General features: G+C 42.3%; 2 protein-coding genes across 3 annotated transcripts in view; one reads left to right on the top strand and one right to left on the bottom strand.

Moving 5' to 3' along the window:
* Positions 1 to 16,847, bottom strand: part of pak1ip1 (PAK1 interacting protein 1) — a 35,844-nt gene extending 18,997 nt beyond the window's left edge. Inside the window, exons 1-4 of the mRNA XM_072283729.1 lie at positions 16,569 to 16,847; positions 14,383 to 14,545; positions 10,323 to 10,443; positions 8,935 to 9,009 (exon numbers count right to left, since the gene is read on the bottom strand). Of these exons, the coding sequence (XP_072139830.1) occupies positions 8,935 to 9,009; positions 10,323 to 10,443; positions 14,383 to 14,545; positions 16,569 to 16,655 (446 nt within the window). The 5' untranslated portion in view covers positions 16,656 to 16,847. The remainder of the gene's footprint in view (positions 1 to 8,934; positions 9,010 to 10,322; positions 10,444 to 14,382; positions 14,546 to 16,568) is intronic.
* The window catches only part of LOC140212651 (tRNA selenocysteine 1-associated protein 1-like), a 49,373-nt gene continuing 40,200 nt past the window's right edge, over positions 16,708 to 25,880 (top strand). The window contains exons 1-4 of one of the 2 annotated variants that reach the window (XM_072283731.1): positions 16,708 to 16,951; positions 19,128 to 19,225; positions 21,865 to 21,964; positions 22,063 to 22,115. In XM_072283731.1, coding sequence (XP_072139832.1) covers positions 16,928 to 16,951; positions 19,128 to 19,225; positions 21,865 to 21,964; positions 22,063 to 22,115 — 275 coding nt within the window. In that variant the 5' untranslated portion in view covers positions 16,708 to 16,927. The remainder of the gene's footprint in view (positions 16,952 to 19,127; positions 19,226 to 21,864; positions 21,965 to 22,062; positions 22,116 to 25,880) is intronic. The other variant, XM_072283730.1, reaches the window with a different exon arrangement.

The following is a 25,880-nucleotide window of genomic DNA, read 5'->3' as shown; positions in this document are numbered from 1 at the left end:
ATATCCTTTGTTGGATAAAGGGAACAAAACTGATCACCATATTCCCAATATGGTCTGACCAATGCTTTATAAAGCCTCAGCATTATATCCTTGCTTTTATACTCCGGCTCTCTCGAAAAGAATGCTAACATTGCATTTGCCTTCCTGAATACTGGCTCGACCTGCAAATTAACATTTAGAGAACCCTGCACTAGGTCTCCCAAGTATCTTTTGTACCTCTGATTTCTGAATTTTCTCCCAATTTAGAAAATAGTCTACACCTTTATTCCTTCTACCAAAGTGCATGACCATAGACTTTCTTACACTGTATTCCACCTACCACTTCTTTGCCCATTCCCCAAATCTAGACTTCCTGCTTCCTTAATACTTCCTGCCCCTCCACATCGCTCGTACCTCTGCAAACTTGGTCACAAAGCCATCTAAATCACTGACACATATGTGAAAAATACAGGCCCCACCCCTGACCCCTGCCGCCACTAATCACCAGTAGCCAACCAGAAAAGGCCCTCCTTATTCCCAATCATTGCCTCCTGCCATTCAGCCAATCTTCTATCCATGACAGTATCTTTCCTGTAACACCATAGACTTCTATCTTGTTTAGCCGCCTCATGAGTGACACCTTGGCATCTCAAATCCACCGCATCTCATTTCTCTTTCCTACCTGTCATTTGCTCAAAGAATTCCAACAAATTTGCTAGGCAAAATTTTCCCTTCAGGAAACCATGCTGACTTCAGCCTATTTTATCATGTGCCTCCAAGTACCCAGAAACCTCATCTTCAATAATGGACTCCGACATCCTCCCAACCATTGAAGTCAGGCTAACTGCCCTATAATTCCCTGTCTTTTGCTCTCTCCCTTCTGGGAATGAATGTCCAAGGTTACACGTTATATCAGAGGGATGGGAAGGTAGGCAGAGGGGGTGGTGTGGCTCTACTGGTAAAGGATGGCATCAAATCAGTAGAAAGATGTGACATAGGATCAGAAGATGTTGAATCCTTGCGGGTTGAGTTAAGAAACTGCAAGGGTAAAAGGACGTTGATGGCAGTTATATACAGGCCTCCCAACAGTGGCTGGGAGATGAACCACAGATTACAACAGGAAATAGAAAAGATGAGTAAAAAGGGCAGTGTTATGGTCTGTCTGTCTAGGTACTATATCCAATGCGGACATTGGTGACCATGGTTTTCCATATAAATCTATCCCTTGTTCTGTGGATGACTTCCATTTCCTCGATGTGTAGCCACCTGGCTAGGTTTTTGATGTACATAAGCCGAGGTCTTCCTCTCGGTTTGCTCCCCTTGATCTTTCCAGAGAGGATGAATTTTTCTAGTTCATCTTTCCGCATGATGTGAACTAGAAATCTGAGTTGTCTTTTTCTTATTGTTGGTATGAGTGATCTATCTGCTTGGGCTCTTCTGAGAACTTCTTCATTTCAGGTGTGTGTGATCCATGTGTAAGGGGGCTTTGTCTTTTATGTTACTGCGTAGGCTAATTAAAATGGCTTCTTTGCTATGTTAATTCTTGGGAATGCTTCTTTGTTATGTTAAACACTGAGAAAGGTCTTGCGCTAGCAGCTTGATTTGGGTTAGAATGTGATAAAAAGATGTTACGAACCAATTGGGATAGTTGTTATGTTTTTGGTGTATCTGAAGATATTGTATGCGCGGGGTTTTGGAGCAGAAGGCGGGGGAGAGAGAGACAGAGGATGGACGAGGTGCTGTGAGTCCGCTAACGGGGTCAGACTCCGAGCGGGGCATTCGGCGAGGAGAGGAGACAGAGATGGGACTCGTGTGGAGCGTCTGGTCGACCACCGTTGTTGGTCCCAGGCGGCTGGTCGAGGTGGTCCGAGGGGTCGCAGGGTGAAGAAGAAGGGTCCTGAGCTCCAACTGCTTGTGCACGAAGAGATTGAACTTCGATAAGTGTGGTGCCTTTTATTTTCCTTTTATATTTTATTCTCTATTAATTATATAGTTCCAGTAATATCTATAAACTGTAAATCATTTAATTGTATCTGGTGTATTGTCTGTTATTTGGGCGGGGTGGGGTACATCACACAGCATCCACACAAACTATTACCCAGTTTGGCGGGGCTGAGGGCTGTTTCCCTGGACGACAGCGAGCTGAGCGACCCTCAGGGTGGCCAGGGGGGCTACACATGATATTTTTAACATTCTCCTGTAGAACCAGAATTCAGCTGCTTCTAGTCTCTTTTCCATTGCTGGGGAAATGGTCCAGCATTCACTTCCATAAGTCAGGATAGAATAAACGTAGCACTGCAGTATTCTGTTTTTAGTGTACATGCTCATCTTCCTGTCTGTTAATATGGTCTTCATTTTTTGGAAAGCTTCTTTTGCCATTGCTATTCTGTATTTGATATCTGTGTCGCATCTGCCATCACTTGTTATTAGGCTGCCAAGATATCTGAATTTGTTGACTTGTTTGATGTTTGTATTTCCGATCTTGATCACACATTGCGGGATGTTTTGTCTTTCTGGAGATGGCCATGCTTTCTGTCTTCTTGGTGTTGATTGAGAGGCCTCTGCGATTACTTTCTGCTGCCACTATAGTGAGTAGCTCTTGAAGTTTTGTTTCTGAGTCAGCTATTAGTACAATGTCATCAGCATATCTGATGTTATTTATATTATGGCCTCCAATTGTGAATCCTTTTATGTCTTTGATACTTTTCAAGATATTCTCACTATACAGGTTGAATAAGTCTGGTGAAAAGACGGAACCTTGCCTGACTCATCTCATGATATTCACATACTCACTCACTTCTTCTATTCTGATGGATGTTGTCTGGTCCCAGTACAAGTTTCTTAAGAAACGTATATCTTTCCCATCTATGTCAAGATCTTGAAGCATTTCCAGAAGATCTTGGTGTCTGACAGTGTCAAAAGCTTTTGTATAGTCAATGAAAGATAGGTAGGTGTCTTTTTGTACCTGGATGGCTCGTTCACAGATCATCTGTAGCGTGAAAATTGCATTTCTGGTTCCAGTGTTTTCCACAAAGCCGCATTGTTCTTTACTGATTTCTGGTTTTATACAGCGTCTTGATTACTCTGAGAATAATTTTTGCCACGTGGCTCATCAGGCTTATTGTACAATGTAACTCACAAACAACTTGATAAGACAATAAAAAGAAAATGCAGAGAAGCTAAAGACAGATGGCTAAATGAGAAATGGTCAGAGATGGAAATGCTACAGACCCATAACCCTGGAACAAAGTTGATGCAAAGTAAGATTATAGAACTAATGGGGAAATTACCTTGCTCAGCAAGTGGATGCATCAAGGCAGAAGACGGCAGCTTAATTATGAGCAAAGAGGAAATCCTCAACAGATGGACAGAATATATAAAAGAACTTTTTGCAGACCAGAGAGGAGAAAAACTGAACATAAAGAAGAATCTTGAAGGACCTAGCATTCTAAAATCAGAAATTCAAGCAGCCATAAATAAAACAAAACATAACAGAGCAACTGGTCCAGACAACATCGCTGTTGAAATGATACTGGCCTTAGAAGATTTTGGATTAGAGAAACATAGAACATAGAAAATAGGTGCAGGAGTAGGCCATTCGGCCCCTCGAGCCTGCACCGCCATTTATTACGATCATGGCTGATCATCCAACTCAGAACCCTGCACCAGCCTTCCCTCCATACCCCCTGATCCCCGTAGCCACAAGGGCCATATCTAACTCCCTCTTAAATATAGCCAATGAACTGGCCTCAACTGTTTCCCGTGGCAGAGAAAATAACAGAAATAGCAAATGAAATCTATGATCATGGGGAGATACCTGATGATTTAAGTAACGTTATGGTAGTCATCGGAAATTTTAACATGCAGGTCGATTGGGAAAATCAGGTTGGTAATGGATCTCAAGAGAGTGGATTTGTTGAATGCCTAAGACATAACTTCTTAAGAGCAACTTGTCATTGAGCCTACTACGGGATCAGCTATACTGGATTGGGTGTTATATAATGAACTGGAGGCAATTAGGGAGCTTAAGGTAAAAGAACTCTTAGGAACCAGTGATCACAATATGATTGAGTTCAATTTGAAATTTGATAGGGAGAAAGTTAAGTCTGATGTGGCAGTATTTCAGTTGAGTAAGGGAAATTACTGGAATGAAAGAGGAGTTGGCCAAAGTAAACTGGAAGGAGCTGCTGACAGGGATGTCAGCAGAGCAGCAATGGCGTGCGTTTCTGGGGAAAATGAGGAAGGTGCAGGACTTGTGTATTCTAAAAAAGAAGAAATACTCAAATGGTAAAATAGTACAACCATGGCTGACAAGGAAGGTCAAAGCTATTGTAAAAGCAAAAAAAAACCGGCATACAACAAAGCAAAAGTTAGTGGGAAGATAGAGGTTTGGGAAGTTTTTAAAAACCTACAGAGAGGAATTAAAAGGGAAAAGATGAAATATGCAAGGTAGCAAATAATATCAAAGTGGACAGTAAAAGTTTTTTTCAAGTATGTTAAAAATAAAAGAGAGATGAGAGTGAATATAGGACCGCTAGAAAATGAGGCAGGAGAAATAATAACGGGGGACAAGGAGATGGCTGATGAACTAAATGAGTATTTTGCATCAGTCTTCACTGTGGAAGACACTAGCAGTGTGCCTGATGTAGTGTGTGAAGGAAGAGAAGTGGGTGCAGTTACTATTACAAGAGGGAAGGTGCTCAAAAAGCTGAAAGACCTAAAAGTCACCCGGACCAGATGAACTGCACCCTAGGGTTCTGAAAGAGGTACTGTTAGAGATTGTGGTGGCATTGGAAATGATCTTTCAAAAATCATTGGACTCAGGCATGGTGCCAGAGGACTGGAAAATTGCAAATGTCACTCCACTCTAAGAAAAGAGGAAGGCAGCAGAAAGATAAATTATAGACCAGTTAGCCTGACTTCAATGGTTGAGAAGATGTTGGAGTCAATTGTTAAGGATGAGGTGATGAGTTCATGGTGACACAGGACAAGATAGTACACAGTCAGCATGTTTTCCTTCAGAGAAAATCCTGCCTGACAAACCTGTTGGAATTCTTTGAGGAGATTACAAGTAGGATAGATAAAGGGGATGCACTGGATGTTGTACTTTTGGACTTTCAGAAGGCCTTTGACAAGGTGCCACACATGAGGCTGTTTACCAAGTTAAGAGCCCATGGTATTACAGGAAAGTTACTAACATGGTTAGAGCATTGGCTGATTAGTAGAAAGCAGTAAGTGGGAATAGAAGGATCATTTTCTGGTTGGCTGCCAGTATCTAGTGGTGTTCTGTAGGGGTCAGTGTTGGGACTATTTCTTTTTATGCTGTATATAAATGATTTAGATGATGGAATAGACGGCTTTGTTTGCCAAATTTGCAGATGATACAAAGATTGGTGGAGGGGCAGGTAGTGTTGAGGAAACAGGTAGGATACAGAAGGGCTTAGACAGATTAGGAGAATGGGCAAGGAAGTGGCAAACGAAATACAATGTTGGAAAATGCATGGTCATGTATTTTGGTAGTAGAAATAAATGTGCAGACTATTTTATAAACGAGGAGAAAGTCCAAAAAAATCTGAGATGCAAAGGGACTTGGGAGTCTTTGTGCAGATCACCCTGAAGGTTAACTTGCAGGTTGAGTTGGTGGTGAGGAAGGCAAATGCCATATTAGCATTCATTTCAAGAGGTCTAGAATACAAGAGAAAGGATGTGATGCTGAGGCTTTATAAGGTACTTGTGAGGACACACCTTGAGTATTGTGAACAGTTTTGGGTCCCTCATCTTAAAAAAGGTGTGCTGGCATTGGAGATGGTCCATAGGAGGTTCACAAGGATGATTCCAGGAATGAAAGGGTTATCATACGAGGAACATTTGATGGCTCTGGGTCTATACTCGCTGGAATTCAGAAGGATGGGGGGCGGGGGATCTCATTGAAACAATGTTGAAAGGCCTAGACAAAGTAGATGTGGAAAGGATGTTTCCCATGGTGGGAGATTCTAGGATAAGAGGGCACAGCCTCAGGATAGAGGGGCACCCTTTCAAAACAGAGATGTGAAGAAATTTCTTTAGCCAAAAGGTGGTGAACTTGTGGAATTTATTACCACAGGCAGCTGTGGAGATCAGATCGTTGGGTGTATTTAAGGCAGAGATTGATAGGTTCTTGATTGGACATGGCATCAAAGGTTACAGAGAGAAGGCCGGGAACTGGGGTTGAGGAGGCAATTAAAAAAAGGATCAGCCATTATTGAATGGCGGAGCAGACTCGATGGGCCAGATGGCCTAATTCTGCTCCTATGTCTTATGGTCTTAAAGAGCAGTGTGACAATTGCAATTTTCCAGTATGCTGGAAATGATAGTGACCCTTGAAAGATTGTTTCTAATGCCTCCACAATTTCTTCAGCTACCTCTTGCAGAACGCTGGAGTGTAGGTCCAGGTGACTTCAGACCTTTCAGCTTCCAAAGTTTTCCTCTTTTTTAATGATTACACTCACTTCTGCCCCATTGACACTCTCCAATTTCTGGCATGCTGCTGGTATCTTCCACAGCAAAGACTGATGCAAAATACTATTTGTCCTGTATTACAACCTCTCCAGCCTAATTTTCCAGTAGTCTGATATCCATTCTTGCCTCTCTTTTGCTCTTTATGAATCTGAAGAAAACGTCAAGTTTCTTTTATATTTTGGCTAGGTATTTCATCTTCTCTCATTGCTTATTTAGTTGCTTGCTTTGGTTTTTAAAAGCTTGCCAAACCTTTAGCTTCCCTCTAACTTTTACAATATACAGTATGCCCTCTCTTTTGCTTTTATGCTTTCACTTCTCTTGTCAACTGAGGTTACCTCATCCTCCCTTTAGAATACTTTTTCACCTTTGGGAATTATCTTTCCTGTGCCTTCCAAATTGCTCACAGAAATACCAGTCATTACTGCTCTGCAGTCATCCCTGCTAGTGTCCCCTTCCAATTAACTCCTCTCTCATGCCACTGAAATTCCCCTTACTCCACTGTAATACTCATACATCTGATTTCTACCATATTGTGATTACCGCCTCCTAAGGACTCCTTCAGCTTAAGCTCCCTAATCAAATCAGGTTCATTACACAACACCCAATCCAGAACAACACACAGAAAATGCTGGAGGAACTCAGCAGGTCAGGCAGTATCTACCAAAATGAATAAACAATCAATGTTTCAGGCTGAGACCTTTCACCAGGGCAGAAAAGGAAGGGTGAAGAGGAAGGAGAACAATCTAGAAGCACAGAAGGGGAGCTTCCCCACCCCCTCTGCCCACCTGTCTGTCCTTTCAATACAATGAGTTTCCTTGGATCTTAAGCTCCCAACTGTGATCTTCTTTCAGCCAGGATTCACTGATGCCCATAATATCATGCCTGCCAATTTCTAACTGTGCTACTAGATTACCTACATTATTCTGTATACTACATACATTCAAATATAACACCTTCTGTCCTGTATTCAACACCCTTTGCAATTTTGCCCCCCGTGATACTGGAAGTTAAATTCTTCTCCCTTTATAATTTTGTCTTTTTGTTTATTCTGGAGTCTTTCATAACTTTATCCTCACCTTACAAAACTGTTGAACACCTTCTCTCATCCCCCACCCCTGCACCATCAGCTTTGAGCCTGAGTTCCTCAACCAGCCAACACTTTCTGCAGATGTGGTCACCAGGAACCACAATGGGGTCCACCAGCTCCCACATCATGCAGCTATGACACATCAGCCGATCCTGCAATTAAATTTCTTGTGATTTGGTATCTATTTAGTTCTATAAACTAAAACTATACGTAATGAAAAAATATGCCCTGCAAATATCTCAGGTTTCAGATTTGTGGATCATTGGGATCTCTTCTGGGAAAGGTGTGGGGGGAAAAAAGGATGGGCTACACCAGGAGTTGAGGGGAACAAATATGCTGTAGACAGATTTGCTGGAGCTGTTGGGGAAGGTTTAAGCTGGTTTGAGGGGAATGGGAATCAGAGTGATAGGTCAGAGGATGAGACAGTTGGTATAAAGGTAGATGCAGCATTAAGATGAGCGGAGAAAGGATATGCAGTTGATAGGGCAAAACTGCAGTCAGTGGGTTGGGTTGAAGTGTGTCTATTTTAATGTAAGAAGTGTCAGGAACAAGGGTAATGAACTATAGCATGGGCCAGTACATGGAACTCTGTTGTTGTGGCTATTATACATACCTGGCTGTCACAAAAGCAGCAATGGCTGCCGAATGTTCTGGGGTTTAGATGTTTAAAAAGGGAGATAAAAGAGATGAAGGAGTGACATTGCTAATCAGGGATAGTATCTGAAAGGAAGGGCATTACAGAAGGATTGTCTACTGAGTCAGTGTAGGTAAAAGTCACATACATACACACACACACACACAAAAACATATTTGGAACCTATAACAAAAGTATAAATGGTCTGGCTCAGATCTAAACTCATTTTAAACTTTCACCGTTTGCATTAAAATCAGACACAAAATTTACACCCTCTGTAATGAAATCAGCAAGTTCTCTCACCAGAACCACAAACTGCCTCATTTATGGAGAATCAATTTTTACTCAGGCAATACCAGAATGCTTTGTGTAATTAGTTCAAAGAAAACGCATTGGTAATTTGCACAATGTTACCTCCATCATAAGGAAAATTATGCTTCTGTGATGTTCCATCATACAGTACAAGTGCAGAGTTGCTTTAGGGATCCAAAATTCGGCAATTATTGGTGTCACACATTATTACAAATAGCTTACAATGCATTTCAGAACTGTTATCATAATCATGCACTAACATTAATTAGTAAGACTAAAAATTATTTTTAAAATTCTACATCTTCCCAAACAAAGAAAAATAAATTATAGGATCACAACTAAGTTGTCTAGATGTCTCTATGGGGAAGTAGACAGTTAAATATTCTTTATTAAACTTGTTTTACTTTGGGAAGAATCAACATACCTTAATGTTTTGTCTGTTCCTACTGACAAAGCCAGTCTTCCAGATGGATGGACAGAAAATGATGACACATGGCCTCTGTTTAAAGAAAGCAGTTAACTTAATATCACATCGTCCTCAATTTCAAATGCATACTTAGAAACTATCATCTCTTTCCCTAGGTAACTGCTCCCTTCAGCACAGGCCATCCGCAAGTTACAAATGCCCATTTTGTAGACACCCTACATGCAAACAAACTCCCACAATATTACATTCAGAAGTCCAAAGTGCATACACATCTTTATTCCTATGAAAGACAGACTGACTTCTCTCTCTGCTAACTGATTTTTCTTTCTTATCAGTCTAATATGTTTGTGTTCATTACAATTTTGCGGAGGTAGGGTTATCATATTGAGTGATTTCTGGGTATCTTCTGGCTGATGGGCAAAATTGATTTATGGAATTCTGTAAAAAAAAAGAATTTGTTCATTGCCCAAGGATAGCTTGTATTGTGGCTTCTGAACACCACCTACTGGATGCACTGGAGTAATCTACTAAGGTTTCACAGCACCTCCCAATCTCCACCATCAAAGAACAGGAGGGAGAATGCATAGGAGCATCATTACCAGGTCACCTACCCCTCTGCTTTAGAAGCAAAAGGGCAAAATATGTGCGGATCCCTGGAACTTTGACATCAGCAAGCAAACATGATGAGCACTTTCTTCACATACTTGAAAACCTGCAGATGCTGGAAATCCAAGTCAACACACACACAAAATGCTGGAGGAACTCAGCAGGCCAGGCAACATCTATGGAAAAGAGTAAATAGTCAACATTTTGGCCGAGACCCTTCATCTTTTAATCTTTTTCTATAGATGCTGCCTGGCCTGCCGAGTTCCTCCAGCATCTTGTGTGTGTTGTTGAGCACTTTCTTTCCCATTCTCCTCTCGCCCTTCTTGTAGCTAACACTGATCAATCTCAGGTTTTGAAGTTGGCCAAAAACTTAACTATATTAGCCCCTTAAGACAAACCTTCAGGAAAAAGTTTATGGAATGTGGACATTACTAGCAATGGTTTCAAAATGCCCATCCTTTGAAAAGGTGGCAGTGAGATCTCTTGATGCTGTCCCAAGGAACTCCTGCACAGTCCCTGGGACTGATCTCCAAGTACAACCTCCTTCTTTCACATGAGGTCAGACTCCACCAGTCACCCCTTTTCCCTTGATGTGCATTTACTGCTCTTCTTTGAAACCACACAATCCTTCGCTACACCGATAACAAAGTCCATTGCTACCAGCTACCCACTCAATCCCATCTTGTCAATGGAGATCTACTAGTTAGATTGAAAAATATGCAGAATTTATGATTTGAAATAGGGCATGAATTAGAAAATGACATGCTAAAGATTCATACTTATGAGCTTGAATAGATTTCAAACATTCCCATTTCTTTGTGTCCCACACACAGATGAGTCCATCTTCTGCTCCACTTAGTAAGTGCGTTTTCCCGTAGAATTCCAAACAGGTTATTGTACCTTCAAATAACAGGACAAAATTAATTCAATGCTCAGAGACACAATGCAATATGGAGGTCAATTTAATTACAAACAGAGCCCTTTCCTAACACTTTACATTGAACATGTTCCAGTTTTAAAGAAATGACAACTTTGGCAGCAACTATTTTTAAACATTAGTTTTACCACCTCACATACTATGAGTGCTCAAACTAATAGGAAACAAACTCGATATACAAGTTCCAAAGGACAATCCTCATTTTATGCAATCACCTGAACTCACCTGGAACAGCACATGAACACAGAGAGGTTAATAAATTTCAGTATACCTCGTTCTGAAATGAAGAAAATAACTAATATTCTTGTTTCTCATTGCTCTCAATGAAGCATGCTACCAGATTCATTTCTCTGAATGATTTTGAGGCCAGAATTGACTCAAATGAGATAAGCCTCCCAGCTATCTCTTGTATACATATAAACTTTAGATGAAATACTAACTCATTTTTTGTTGAGTATTATGCTGAGCTAAATTGGAATGCAAGAAGCAGTGTGCAGTAATTTTAAAAAAACATGAAATTTATACATTTGTTTGGTTTCAACAAAGGCAGGGAATTAAAAGTACCTCCAGGACAAGCTAAACAACAAGCAATCTAACAGCAGTATAAGAATAATATTGTTAGTTGTATTAATTTAATAGAATCCTAGAAAGATAGGCTGGAAGGGCAAACACTGTGCCATGAGGAAACTTTAGATGCTGTTAATGACCCAAGGTGGTGAAAAAGTCATCAGCTGGAGGAGCTCAAGACCCAGGTTTTGGAACTTAAGCAGCAGTTGACGTCACTAAGGTTTATCTGTGAAGTATTTCAGGGATAGCATGCTTCTGGGATGGTTACTCTGCAGCAGAGAAGAATGTAAGTGGAGTGAAGAGAGGAAGAGCGGATAGAGAAGTAAGAGCTGGCAAGCAGTTCAGGAGATCATGCCACTTCCATAAAGACATTTCACTCTCTAAGAGGATTTAGTCATCAATATTAACTGAGGAGAGATTGCCTCTGGGGCTGCAGCCACGACAAGGACAGTGCATAGTGGGCAACTCCAGATGTACGAAAAGAGATGAGAAAACGATAGATATGCTGTAGAGGATTGTACAGTTAGAGAAGCAGGCATCTCTGTGGCTGCAAGGATAGTGTATTGCCTAGATTAAGAACATAACTCAATAGTTGCAGAATAGCCTGGAGATCAAGATTCACCGATGACAAAGAAAAAAAGATAAGCTCCTGTAAACGAGCTTTAAGCAGGGGAGCATTAGATCTCCAGATGATTTCTTCAGCCAATGGGCATAGAAATAGGAGGATAATACAAATAAATGTACAGCTAAAGAAATTATGCAAGAGTGAGTGTTTTAGATTTAAGGCATTGGAAACAGTTCTGAGAGAGATGGGATCTGTACAGGCTGGACAGATTGCATCTCAGTGGCTACCTTATTAAGTAAACTTGTACACCACACATTAATGTAAATATCTAATCAGCTAATCATGTGGCAGCAACTCAATGCATAGAAGCATGCAGACATGGTCAAGAGGTTCAGTTGTTGTTCAGACCAAACATCAGAATGGGGAGGAAATGTGATGTAAGTGACTTTGACTGTGGAATGATTATTGCTGCCAGATGGGGTGGTTTGAGTATCTAAAAAGCTGCTGATCTCCTAGGTTTTCAAGCACAACAGTCTCCAGAGTTTACAAAGAATGCTGCAAACAAAACAAAAAAAATCCAGTGAGTGGCAATTCTGTGGGCAAAAACACCTTGCTAATGGGAGGGATTAGAGACTGGTTCAAGCTGACAGGAAGGTGACAGTAACTCAAATAACCACTCGTTGCAACGATAGTTTGCAGAAAAGCATCCCTAAGCACGCAATATGTTGAACCTTGATGGGCTACAACAGAAGAACACATCGGGTTCCAAGGTATGCCTAATAAAGTAGTCACTGAATGTATTTTCCCAGTTTCCCTACACCGCTTTATGTGTTCTTACAACATCAGTTCCACATCCACATCTGCTTTTCTCTTCCATTCCTCAGTAGCATTTCTCCACCATTGTTGAAAGGGCTGTCAACCTCTTCTATTCCATTTCTGCTCTCATCTCTCTCCTCCCACCATAAGCATGGAGAAGATTATAAACACAAGAGATTCTGCAGATGCTAGGAATCCAGTGCAACACATACAAAATGCCTGAGGAACTCAACAGGTCAGGCAGCATCTATGGAGGAGAATAAACAGTCGACATTTCAGGGAAAGACCTTCATCAGGACATTCCTCTCTATAGATGCTGCTTGACCTGCTGAGTTCCTCCAGCATTTATGTGTTACAAAAGATTACCCTGTATGCATCTTCACCCCACCAACCTTCATATTCAAAGGATTATTCTTAAGTTTCAGATATTTACAATGTGAACACCATCAGTAGATACATCTTCCCTTCTCCTTTTTGCATTACAAAGGAACCATTCCCTACAGAACAGCTTTAACCTCCACACCACCGCTTCCCCCCCCTGCAGATCCAACACCTCACTGATTCTACCCATGCAGGAGAAATAACACCTGCCTTCCCTCTTCCCTTCCCATTATCCAGACATCAAAGCACTCTTTCCAGGTGAAGCAGCAATTTACACAATTTTTCAGCTTAATACATAGCTACTGGCTGCTCTTAATGCAATCTCCTCTACATTCAGAAAATCAAATACAGATTGGCTTTCTGTTCTGCAGAACATTTTGGTTCACTCAGCAAGGGTGACCCTGAACCTCCAGTTCCCTGTCACATTAATTCTCTATCCTTGCCTTTTAATACAGTTCCAACAAAGCTCATCATGAGAATTAGTGCCTTGTCTTTTGGTGGAATGTTACAGTCTTCAGAAATTGACAATAACTTCCAGTTTTTAATAATGAACCAATCATACAGTTCACATTTCCAGCATTCATATTTTTCGCCTCCTCTTCCTTGCTGTGATACTTCAGACTTCATTGACCTCCTCTTGATCACCCTTCCTCTACACCAGGGTTCCCAAACTTTTAATTATGCCATGGGCCCCTATCATTATCTGAGGGATCCATGGACCGCACGTTGGGAACCCGTTTCTCACGGGCCTTTCAGCGGCCACAACTACTATTTGTATTTTGCAACTTCTCCTAGTCTCCAGTCTGACAAAAACTCTTCCATTTGCCTTCTTTCTCTCTCCTCCACAACTTGCTTTACTTGTAATAATTTCCAATTCTGATAAAATGTACCTCAAAACACTAAATTTGGTTTTCCCCTTTCCACAGTTGATGCCTGACCTGAAGGAATGTTCATCAGGGGTAAAACAAAACATCAAACTCTGAGACAGCAAAGTCTAGAATCCTTTGGATTTTTAAGGACCTCTTTCCTCATCTTAAGTCTTTCCCTTACAACATTAAATGTACTAAAGTGTTATTCTGCTGTAATCAGGAGCAAAAAAGCACCTAAGTTGAAAACACTTATCCCATGAATGGGTGCTCCAAATGCAGTGTTAAAATTTACTACATTGAATGGCATAAGTAAATTATCAGGAGTAGTTTCAGATATTAGTTCTTATAAATGTCAATGACCCAAAATGGCAACTTCATTGCTCTGTCCACAAATGTTTTCAGGTTTGCTGCATGCATCCAACATTTTGGTTTTAATCACATTTAATACAGTCTTTGTCAGCAAACTCTCCAACACCTCTCCTTCATCATACCTTTTGTGACTTCCGTAAATAAATCAAGACTCAATATTGTAATATACAGATTGCCAGGGCTACTTCTCCAGATTGGTTTATATCATCAATAATTTCAACAGACAATTCTTGATAACTCCCACTGAACCTTGGAAAGAACAAAGCTTCCTGAACTACCTTTTCTACCATACCAGCCAATAAAAGGGTAAAGTTTGAAAGCAAGATTTTACCTACCATTATGGTGTAATAATGATCCTTGATCAATTTTCTTTTTCATGTTATACAACTGAATAGTTTCATCTCTACTACCCGTTGCCACGTATTGATCATTTACAGCCACAGTGGTTAAAGAAGCAGTGTGAGCATGATGGGTAAAATCAGCTTCAGGATCCCAACTCTAAAAGAACACACAGCATAAATGTGCATTAACAACTTAACAAAAGTATTCAGCAATTTTTGACAACATCAGCAAGATATTTTTGTGTAATTTTACAATTATGTATAAGGACTAAAGATGCATTTAATAAGTGAATTTGATTAAATCACAGAAGCTCTTGAAGAACCTTAACAGGGAGGATGTGGAGAGGACACCATCTGGTGGGAAAAATTAGAACTGAAAATTATTGTTTAAAGTAATTGGCTGTCCTTTTAAGAGAGTTAAAGTAAAAGTTTATTTCTCAGGCACTCATGAATCTTTGCAACTACGTTCCATCAAAAAAAAAGGTGGGGGAAGAAGCAGAGCCTTAATTTTTATTACTTAGGCAGAAGCTGATATATTTTTGATATAGGAGATGGGGTGAAGGTTACCACAGTAACCAGAACGCAGAACTGAGCCATCATTTGATTAAGTGGTGGCACCGGCTGGATGATGTCTAATTTGTATGTTTATATTGGCCTGTCTCTACAGGAATTGATCAGATTGCAAGGTGATGTTACCGAGATTTAAGATTCCAAGACTTCTCTCAGCCGGAAGAATCTAAAAGTAGAGCAGCAAATTCAAGCATAAGCGGGAGCAGGAGGCGCACGTGTCCACAAGACTCCGGCTGAAACCTCTACCTATGGCCCTTTCGCACAAGGTCAAGGTTGGGAGGGACAACAGCGCCCCCCCCCCCCGCCTGCTGGTAACTGGCCCCTGCCACGTGTGTCCAGTTTGATAGTCGGTACTTGAATAGGACTTGCTGGTAACTGGCTGTGCCTCAGCTGTGCCCAGTTGGATGGCCGGTACCCGAACAAGATCTGCTGGTAACCAGCCCTGCCTCACCTGCGCCCAGTTGGATAGCCGGTACCCGAACAGGATCTGCTGGTAACCAGCCCTGCCTCACCTGCGCCCAGTTGGATAGCCGGTACCCGAACAGGATCTGCTGGTAACCAGCCCTGCCTCACCTGCGCCCAGTTGGATAGCCGGTACCCGAACAGGATCTGCTGGTAACCAGCCCTGCCTCACCTGTGCCCAGTTGGATAGCCGGTACCCGAACAGGATCTGCTGGTAACCAGCCCTGCCTCACCTGTGCCCAGTTGGATGGCCGGTACCCGAACAGGATCTGCTGGTAACCAGCCCTGCCTCACCTGTGCCCAGTTGGATGGCCGGTACCCGAACAGGATCTGCTGGTAACCAGCCCTGCCTCACCTGTGCCCAGTTGGATAGCCGGTACCCGAACAGGATCTGCTGGTAACCAGCCCTGCCTCACCTGTGCCCAGTTGGATAGCCGGTACCCGAACAGGATCTGCTGGTAACCAGCCCTGCCTCACCTGTGCCCAGTTGGATAGCCGGTACCCGAACAGGATCTGCTGGTAACCAGCCCTGCCTCACCTGTGCCCAGTTGGATGGCCGGTACCCGAACAGGATCTGCTGGTAACCAGCCCTGCCTCACCTGTGCCCAGTTGGATGGCCGGTACCCGAACAGGATCTGCTGGTAACCAGCCCTGCCTCACCTGTGCCCAGTTGGATGGCCGGTACCCGAACAGGATCTGCTGGTAACCAGCCCTGCCTCACCTGTGCCCAGTTGGATGGCCGGTACCCGAACAGGATCTGCTGGTAACCAGCCCTGCCTCACCTGTGCCCAGTTGGATGGCCGGTACCCGAACAGGATCTGCTGGTAACCAGCCCTGCCTCACCTGTGCCCAGTTGGATGGCCGGTACCCGAACAGGATCTGCTGGTAACCAGCCCTGCCTCACCTGTGCCCAGTTGGATAGTCGGTACCCGAACAGGATCTGCTGGTAACCAGCCCTGCCTCACCTGTGCCCAGTTGGATAGTCGGTACCCGAACAGGATCTGCTGGTAACCAGCCCTGCCTCACCTGTGCCCAGTTGGATAGTCGGTACCCGAACAGGATCTGCTGGTAACCAGCCCTGCCTCACCTGTGCCCAGTTGGATAGCCGGTACCCGAACAGGATCTGCTGGTAACCAGCCCTGCCTCACCTGTGCCCAGTTGGATAGTCGGTACCCGAACAGGATCTGCTGGTAACTGCCACCAACCACCACCAGCTGTCGACCCGCAGAATCCATGTTCAGCCAACATCAAGAAAGACCCCACTAGGTCGGCGCGCAGAACTGACGTCAGCAGCTGTTCCGTTCAGGTCCCCGTGGCGCCTGAATGTTTGTTGCACTGTTTGGCGGCCGGAGGCGATTCCGCGACGTGTGCCGTGGCTCTGGGTTACTTAGGGGGTGGGGGGCTTAACTTGGGGCCTCAGCCCAAGCCGGTGGGTGAGGAAGCAGAGAACAGGCTGCGCTCAAACGGCGGAGGTAACTGTGTACGGACAGACGGACGGACGGACAGAATGGCCACCCTGTGGATGGGAGACGTAAGTGCGGCCCCGCTCCGGCGGAGGGGAGGGAGGATCCGACGGTGATCCCGGGACGGCCGCCTGATGTGGAGAGGGCATGCCCGATGTATTGCTGGGGTGACCCCTGAGAGGGACTGATTCCCTCAGTGAGGGCCAAGGGGCCAGTGTGTTGGGGGAGTGACCCACGGGAAGTGCCTGCCTGGGGTCCAGTGGACGGGATTTGCATCCGGAGGGGTTGTCGATGTACTTGGGGTTGGGTGAGGGAAGAGGAGGGGACCCCTGGGTGATCCAGTGTTGGGAGTGTGAGAGGACGGGGGAGGGGACCCCTGGATGGGGGAGTTGGGGGTGGGGTATCTCCCCGTGGGGGATTTTGGTGGATGGAGGGATTATTATGCCCTCATGGGTGGACTCACTTAGTGTGTGTGCGCCTCCCGTCCCCTGAGAACAGTGCCTGGGAGGATCTGTCCCCAGAGGGGCTGCCTAGGTTGGAAGGTGTGCGCCTACCTGATGATTGGGAGATTATTCCCTGTGGGATGGCCTGCTGTTTGTGGAGATCTTTCCCGAGAGAATCCGCCCACGTGGGGTGTGTTTGCCCCCTGGGAGGACCAGCTTGATGTGTGTACATGTGCTCTCTGCTCTCTGAGAGGGGCCACTCAGGACAAAATTAGTTTTTCTCATAGGATTCAGTTATCTCTTATCCTTTGTGATTGACAATAACATGAAGCACCAAAAGAAGTGTTACCCTGTTGAGAAAGTGGACCCACATTTACACAAATACCATCCTGTCCTTGGACATCCCAATCCACAATAGGACGACTGAGGCCGAAAGTTTGTTTCCGATGTGAACATGTGATTCATGCATTGAAACTATGCTGCATGGATGGTATCTCTCTATTTACCCATATTGCAACTTAGGTTATATTTTTAAAGATAATTCATTGGTTTGTAAAGGTTGTGAAAAATAATAAAACTAGTTCAGTTACATTTTGATCATGTAATGCAGTGCGACCTCCGAATCCTGCACTGAAATTCCTGATTCCGAACAAATAGTCCTATTTGGTGTTGGTATCCGTTTTCATTGCTGCCATTACAAGTCTATGCCTGTATCTCAAAACTATAGGTTACTGTAACATTTTTCCTAGCTTTCAGTAAGGTTAGAGGTCATAACCGCCACCCCAGCCCCATTCCATTGACTCTAGAAACCAGCAGACTGAGTTTTTAAAAATCTATGTTCCATTCATTCAAATGATTTGCATATCATTGTTGAACTTTATATTCATACTTACTGCCTGTTGTACCACTGGTGATTAGGGCAGCAGTGAAGGTCCTCCACCTGTGGTGTTCAGGGCTTCATTCATCATGTCAGTAGCTGAGTTTTCACTACTGTCAGTAATGCAGTTTCTGGGTGGAGACTCAGGAATACCGTCGTATTGAAATGTAGAAGGATTCTTCATTGTTGTTTCCGTAATAACTTTGTTTTACCAGTCAGGGTTGTTAGCCCTGAACCAAACCTGGAGGACTGGTGGACCACTCTTAGTCTGTCCTCTACCCTTTGACGTGTTTGGCATGGGTGACCCTTCCAAGAGCCCAAGGAGCCAAAGAGCCCTAATTCCAGCCAACCTAGCTCTCCAGGTCATTAAGGCACTCAGACCTCCAAACCATGACAAGGTTGTGATCCTCTTGGAGGTTTACATTCATCTACACCTCTAAATGCTTATAGATTCAAATCCTTGCTCTTTATAACTGCATTAGCAACTTGGTTGTATATCTCTGTCATTCAAAAGTCTCTTCTTGGAACCTTTCTCATTCTATGACTGGCCATAACACACCCCTTCACTAAATCTTTTTTGTAACTTTATTGGCATTCTGCAATTCCTAATAAAATAACCTAGGATCTTCTCCAATGTAAAAGTGGACGATGTTGCTGTACCATCCTGTACACTAAACCATCACTGATTTACACCTATTTCATAATCCTGAGGTCCCTCTGGTATACGAGATTTTCTTCAAATCATTTTAAGAAATAATGAACCACTCTTCTTAATTATTTAGAGATTAAATATTCCACATATTATTTTCTGCAATTTGATTGATTATTAGTATATTCTTGTGAGATATTACTTCAGAGTGCTGTCACATGCATCTATAATTCCTGTGGATGTTAGTAAATCTATTGTTTTCCTGTCATTTTTAGCTGGAACAGTACATGGATGAGACTTTCATCAAGCAGGCCTTTTCAGCCATGGGTGAGCCAACCATTAATGTAAAAATCATCAGCAACAGAATGACCGGGTAAGGAAACGTTATAATACTCAGTTCAATGGAGTATGTTAGAGTACAGATGTCTACAATTCAGAATATTGTTGCCTTGATATTACTCCCATCATTTACTAAATCACTGAATAATTGACTAGTGATTTGTGTAAATGTCTGTCACTGAGACACTCAGAAAGGCAAATTCCTTACTATGAATACTTGAATGTTCAGTGAGTTTACAGCTCTTTGGTTTGTTCTAAACTTCAGAAGTCTGATGAAGAAAAATATAAAAATAACAACTCTGTATCTCCAATTCCTAGTTACTATTCTTTGAAGTCTCAGTAATTTCAAAGCTAATATTCCAAACATCAAGAAATTGGTTATCAGGACTTTGAGAGGTGAGGTAACAAGCTCACTCTAGTGGATGAAAATGAAAGAGTGAGCAAATGCTGGAAATCTGAAATTTATACAGGAAAAAATTGGAAACATTCAGTAGGTCTGGAGAGAGAAACCGAGTTAATGTAACACACATCAAAGTTGCTGGTGAACGCAGCAGGCCAGGCAGCATCTATAGGAAGAGGTACAGTCGACGTTTCAGGCCGAGACCCTTCGTCAGGACTAACTGAAGGAAGAGTTAGTAAGAGATTTGAAAGAATCCGAATTAATGTGCCAGGTTGAAGACACTGTCAAAACTGCACAGAAGGTGAAGGGATGCATAGAATTAAGGGAATGTATGTGACTGGGTGAAGCCAAAGTTGCCATGGTTGTCATAAGTTCCTAGAAATATGATAGGTTCATAGAGATTCACCTAACCGCATGGCAGCCCTGGCCTCATCCTCTCACTGATCAATACATCATTCCAAGCAAACTCATCTCCAAACTCATAGACCTGGGACTCAGCACCTCCCTTCGCAACTGGATTCTTGACTTGATCAATTGACCACAATCAGTAAGGAGAGGTGGTAATACATCCAGCACGATGACCTTCAACACTAGTGTCACCCCCACAACTCTGTGTCGTCAGTGCCCTATTGTACTTGCTATACCCCCATGGCTGCATGGCTAGATTCATCTCTAACTCCATCTACAAGTTTGCAGATGACACCACCATAGTGGGCCCAACATTGAATCAGTTCAGGAAGGAAATAGAGAGTCTAGTGGCATGATTACAATCTTTACCTCAGTGTTAGCAGAACAAAAGACCTTGTATAGTGGACGCGCTCCTGTTTAACTAAGAGGGTTGAGTGCTGGGAGTTCCTCGGAGTGAACATCACTAATGACTTATCCCGGTGCAACCACGTGGATGCCTTGACCTGGAAAGTGCACCAGCTCCTGTACTTCCTCAGGAGTTCAGCATGTCCCCATCGCCCTCTCCCATTTTTATTGGTGCACCATAGAGAGTATCCTATCCAGATGCATCGCAGATTAGCTTGGCAGCTACTCTGCCCAAGGTTGCAAGAAACTGCAGAGAGTTGTGGACACGGCTCAGCACATCACAAAAACCAGACTCCCCTCCATGGACTCTGTCTACACTTCTTGCTACCTCAATAAAGCAGGAACATAATCAAAGATCCCTTCCACCCCAGACATTCTTTCTTCTCCCCACCCCGCTTCCTGTTGGGCAGAAGATACAAAAGCCTGAAAGCACATTCCACCAGGCTCCATCTTCTATTCCACTATATTAAAACTATCGGATAGACCACTTGTACAATAAGCTGAACTCTTGACGTCACAATTTATCTTATTGTCTACCTATACTGCATTTCTCTGTAACTCAATATTTTATTCTACAGTTGGTTATTGTTTTTCCTTTGTGCTACCCCGATGTACGGATGGGATGAAATGATTTGTATGATTGGCATAGAAAACAAAGGTTTTCCACTGTTCTCAGTGCATCTGATAATTAATTTACCAATACTTTCTTGTAGAGTTTATCCTGTCAAATGGATTAATTGGGGCAGATAGAGCATGCTAATGTGTTGAAGGAAGCGTCATTTGTTGCAAATAGCAGGGCTGCCAGATATGCCCAGCAAGTCAGGTTGCAGTGATGGACTGAGCCGGAAGTCACAGATGGATAACTATCGTTGTGTTCCCAAATATTTGCCAATGGCCAAAAGAGTCCTTGAAGTTCTTCACTCTTACTACAAGGTTGTTTATCCACTACCGAGCTCTGCTGTCCTGGAATGCATCAAGGAAATGAACCCTTTGTGTCAAACTTCAGAATCCAATGGAATATGTAGCCTGGAGAGCTCAGTTCAAAGCACTATTTTGTGACTGTTAATTCTACAATTCCAGGGGTAACCATGATTAATAATCTAATTTGCATAAAACAAAAATAGAAATCCGCAAACTGAGTAGCTTGAGCAACATTTAAGAAAAGAGAGAGAAGAAAGTGTTTCAGGTCAAATATCCATCGTTAGAACTGAGAAAGAGACCCATCAACACTTGCATATGAAGAATATTTATTTTTCTAAATCATCAATAGCATCGATGCTAGCAAAATGGTACCAGTAAATTATTATTGGCAGAGTTTGCGTAGAAAACCTGCTGTGCTTATTTTATATACTATGTAATCATTTTTATATACATACTGATTATTATTTGGTTGCTTTAGCTTGAAGCCCAATTAGTAATGTGAAGAAAATGTTGTAATTGAACTTCTTGTGTCGTTTCAGAACGTTAGCAGGCTATTGCTTTGTGGAATTAGCTGATCAAACCAGTGCTGATCGTTGTCTCCATAAACTGAATGGGAAGCCTTTGCCCGGTTCAAATCCGGTAAACCTCTTTAGTAGACATTTATCATTGTTAACTGCTTGTTTTCCTAAAAGACAGTATTTTTGTAATTATTCTTTACTTTGTTTTTTGTTGTATAGCCCAAGAAATTCAAGTTAAATTATGCAACGTATGGAAAAAAAACAGATGCAGGGTAAGTCTGTCCATCTTAATATTCCCTTAATTCTTTTAATTTTTTGATCCTCAAAGTTTCATTTAGTATAAGAACAGACTAGTTGGAAACAAAGCAAAGTAGTAATGTAGAAAAGCAAATCTAACGATGACAATTAAAAGAACTTTAATTCAAGCTATCATTATATTCTGGAACAGCAGCTCTGTATTTGTCCTATAAATCAAGGTGACAATGAGAAGACAGCTTGAACTGCTGTGGCCCTTCTATTGAACAGAGTACTATTAATTTCCAGTTCCAGAGTCTAGACCTAACAATAATGAAGGACCAGCAATATACTTCTGAACCAGGATGGTGTGTGACCTGCAGATGGTGATATTCCCCTGTCTCTGATGTCCTTGACCTTGGGTCTGGGAAATTCTGTCAGAGCAGCGTGGGTGAGCACCTAATATACATTTTGTAGATAGTACACACAAATATGGTGCTGCACTCATATAGGTGAGTGGAGAGGGTTCCATCCTGCTCCTGATTATGCTGGAAAAGATTTATAGTGTGGGAATGAGTCACTCACTACAGAAATTATTAAATGACAATGTTTGAACTCTAGTTGACCCATTCTTGTGACATAACCATCCTGCAAAAAGTCATTTTTGTTTGATATTTGTGTACCTAAATGAAATGAATGATGCAAACTATGAAATAAAATGTGCTTTGGAATATAATAACTAACATTACACACTCAAACTCAATGTTTCTTTACCTTTTCCATCACAAGACACATTAATAAAAACATCCCATAGTGTCAACAGCCCAGTTTCACCTCATGAATATTTAAACAAAACTGGTTCATTGTGAAATGTGGATTTACCACGATGGTGAATTGCTGAAAGCAGCCTGGAAATGGCTTCAGCAATATCAGATATTTGTTTTTGTAAGACAACCGCTATCACGTTCTGAGAATACTGAATATTCATTTTCAATATTATAACCATATAACAACTACAGCACGGAAACAGGTCATCTCATCCCTTCTAGTCCGTGTTGAACGCTTACTCTCAACTAGTCCCACCGACCTGCACTCAGCCCATAACCCTCCATTACTTTCCTGTCCATATGCCTATCCAATTTTTCTTTAAATGACAATATCAAGCCTGCCTCTACCACTTCTACTGGAAACTCGTTCCACACAGCCACCACTCTGAGTAAAGAAGTTTCCCTTCGTGTTATCCCTAAACCTTTGCCCCCTAACTCTCAACTTATGTCCTCTTGTTTGAATCTCCCCTACTCTCAATGGAAAAAGCCTATCCACATCAACTATATCTATTCCCCTCATAATTTTAAATACCTCTATCAAGTCTCCCCTCAACCTTCTACGCTCCAAAGAATAAAGACCCAACTTGTTCAGCCTTTCTCTGTAACTCAGGTGCTGAAACCCAGGTAACATTCTAGTAAATCTTCTCTGTGCTCCCTCTATTTTGTTGACATCTTTCCTATAATTCGGTGACCAGAACTGTACACAATACTCCAAATTTGGCCTTACCAATGCCTTATACAATTTTAACATTACATCCCAACTCCTATACTCAATGCTCTGATTTATAAAGGCCAGCATACCAAAAGCTTTCTTCACCGCCCTAATCACATGAGATTCCACCTTCACCGTTATTCCTAGATCCCTCTGTTCTACTGCATTCTTCAGTGCCCTACCATTTACCATGTATGTCCTATTCTGATTATGTAGCACCTCATATTTTTTAGCATTAAACTCCATCTGCCGTCTTTCAGCCCAGTCTTCTAACTGGCCTAAATCTCTTTGCAAGCTTTGAAAACCTGCTTCATTATCCACAATGCCACCTATCTTTAGTATCATTGGCATACTTACTAATCCAATTTACCACCCCATCATCCAGATCATTAATGTATATGACAAACAACATTGAACCCAGTACAGATCCCTGAGGCACACCACTAGTCACCAGCCTCCAAACTGACAAACAGTTATCCACCACTACTCTCTGGCATCTCCCAGCCAGCCACTGTTGAATCTATTTTACTACTTCAATATTAATACCTAACGATTGAACCTTCCTAACTAACCTTGCATGTGGAATCTTGTCAAGGGCCTTTCTAAAGTCCATATAGACAACATCCACTGCTTTACCCTCGTCAACTTTCCTCTTCTTTAATCATCATACTTTCCATAGCTACCCTTCTTGTTCCCCTTACCTTACACAATTTAATATCCTTCTCCTTAGTGAATACCGAAGAAAAGAAATTGTTCAAAATCTCCCCCATCTCGTTTGGCTCTGCACATAGCTGTCCACTCTAATTCTCTAAGGGACCAATTTTATCCCTCACTATCCTTTTGCTATTAATATAACTGTGGAAACCCTTTGGATTTATTTTCACCTTACTTGCCAAAGCAACCTCGTATCTTCTTTTAGCTTTTCTAATTTCTTTCTTAAGATCTTTTTTACATTCTTTATATTCCTCGAGCACCTCATTTATTCCATGCTGCGTATATTTATTGTAGATATCTCTCTTTTTCCGAACCAAGTTTCCAATATGCCTTGAAAACCATGGCTCTCTCAAACTTTTAACCTTTCCTTTCAACCTAACAGGAGCATAAAGATTCTGTACCCGCAAAATTTAACCTTTAAATGACCTCCATTTCTCTATTACACCCTTCCCATAAAACAAATTGTCCCAATCCACTCCTTCTAAATCCTTTCGCATCTCCTCAAAGTTAGCCTTTCTCCAATCAAAAATCTCAACCCTGGCTCCAGACCTATCCTTCTCCATAATTATATTGAAACTAATGGCACTGTGATCACTGGACCCGAAGTGCCCCCCAACACATACCTCCGTCACCTGCCCTATCTCATTCCCTAACAAGAGATCCAACACTGCCCCTTCTCTAGTTGGTACCTCTATGTATTGCTGCAAACACCTATCCTGCACACATTTTACAAACTCCAAACCATCCAGCCCTTTTACAGTATGGGCTTCCCAGTCTATGTGTGGAAAATTAAAATCTCCGACAATCACAACCTTGTGCTTACTACAAATATCGGCTACCTCCTTACAAATTTACCCCTCCAATTCTCGCTCCCCATTAGGTGGTCTATAATACACCCCTATAAGTGTTACTACACCTTTCCCATTCCTCAATTCCACCCAAATAGCTTCCCTAGACGAGCACTTTAATCTATCCTGCCAGAGCACCGCTGTAATATTTTCTCTGACAAGCAATGCAACACCTCCCTCTCTTGTCCCTCTGATTCTATCACACCCAAAGCAACGAAATCCAGGAATATTTAGTTGCCAATCACACCCCTCCTGCAACCATGTTTCACTAATAGCTACAACGTCATATTTCCAGGTATCAATCCATGCTCTAAGCTCATCTACCTTTCTCACAATGCTCCTAGCATTAAAATAAATGCATTTAAGAAATTTTCCACCTCTTACTCTCTGTTCATCACTAACGGTGCAAACAACTTTACCATCCTTTTCTTCCTTCTCTCCTACATCTGTTCCTACACTCTTGTTTCCCTCCCCCCTTGTATCTAGTTTAAATCCACTGGAGCCTCTTTAGCAAACCTACCTGCAAGTATATTTGTTCCCCTCCAGTTTAGATGTAAACCATTCCGCTGGAACAGATCCCACCTTCCTTGGAAAACTGCCCAATTATCTGTAAATCTGAAGCCCTCCCTCCTGCACCATGTCTTCAGCCCACGTGTTCATCTGCGCTATCTTACTATTTCTAAACCCACCTGCACATCCACT

This window comes from Mobula birostris, chromosome 19 (genome assembly GCF_030028105.1).
Source record: "Mobula birostris isolate sMobBir1 chromosome 19, sMobBir1.hap1, whole genome shotgun sequence".
Lineage (NCBI taxonomy): Eukaryota > Metazoa > Chordata > Chondrichthyes > Myliobatiformes > Myliobatidae > Mobula > Mobula birostris.
The sequence above is the reverse complement of the archived record's forward strand: the minus strand, read 5'-3'. Positions and strand labels throughout refer to the sequence as shown.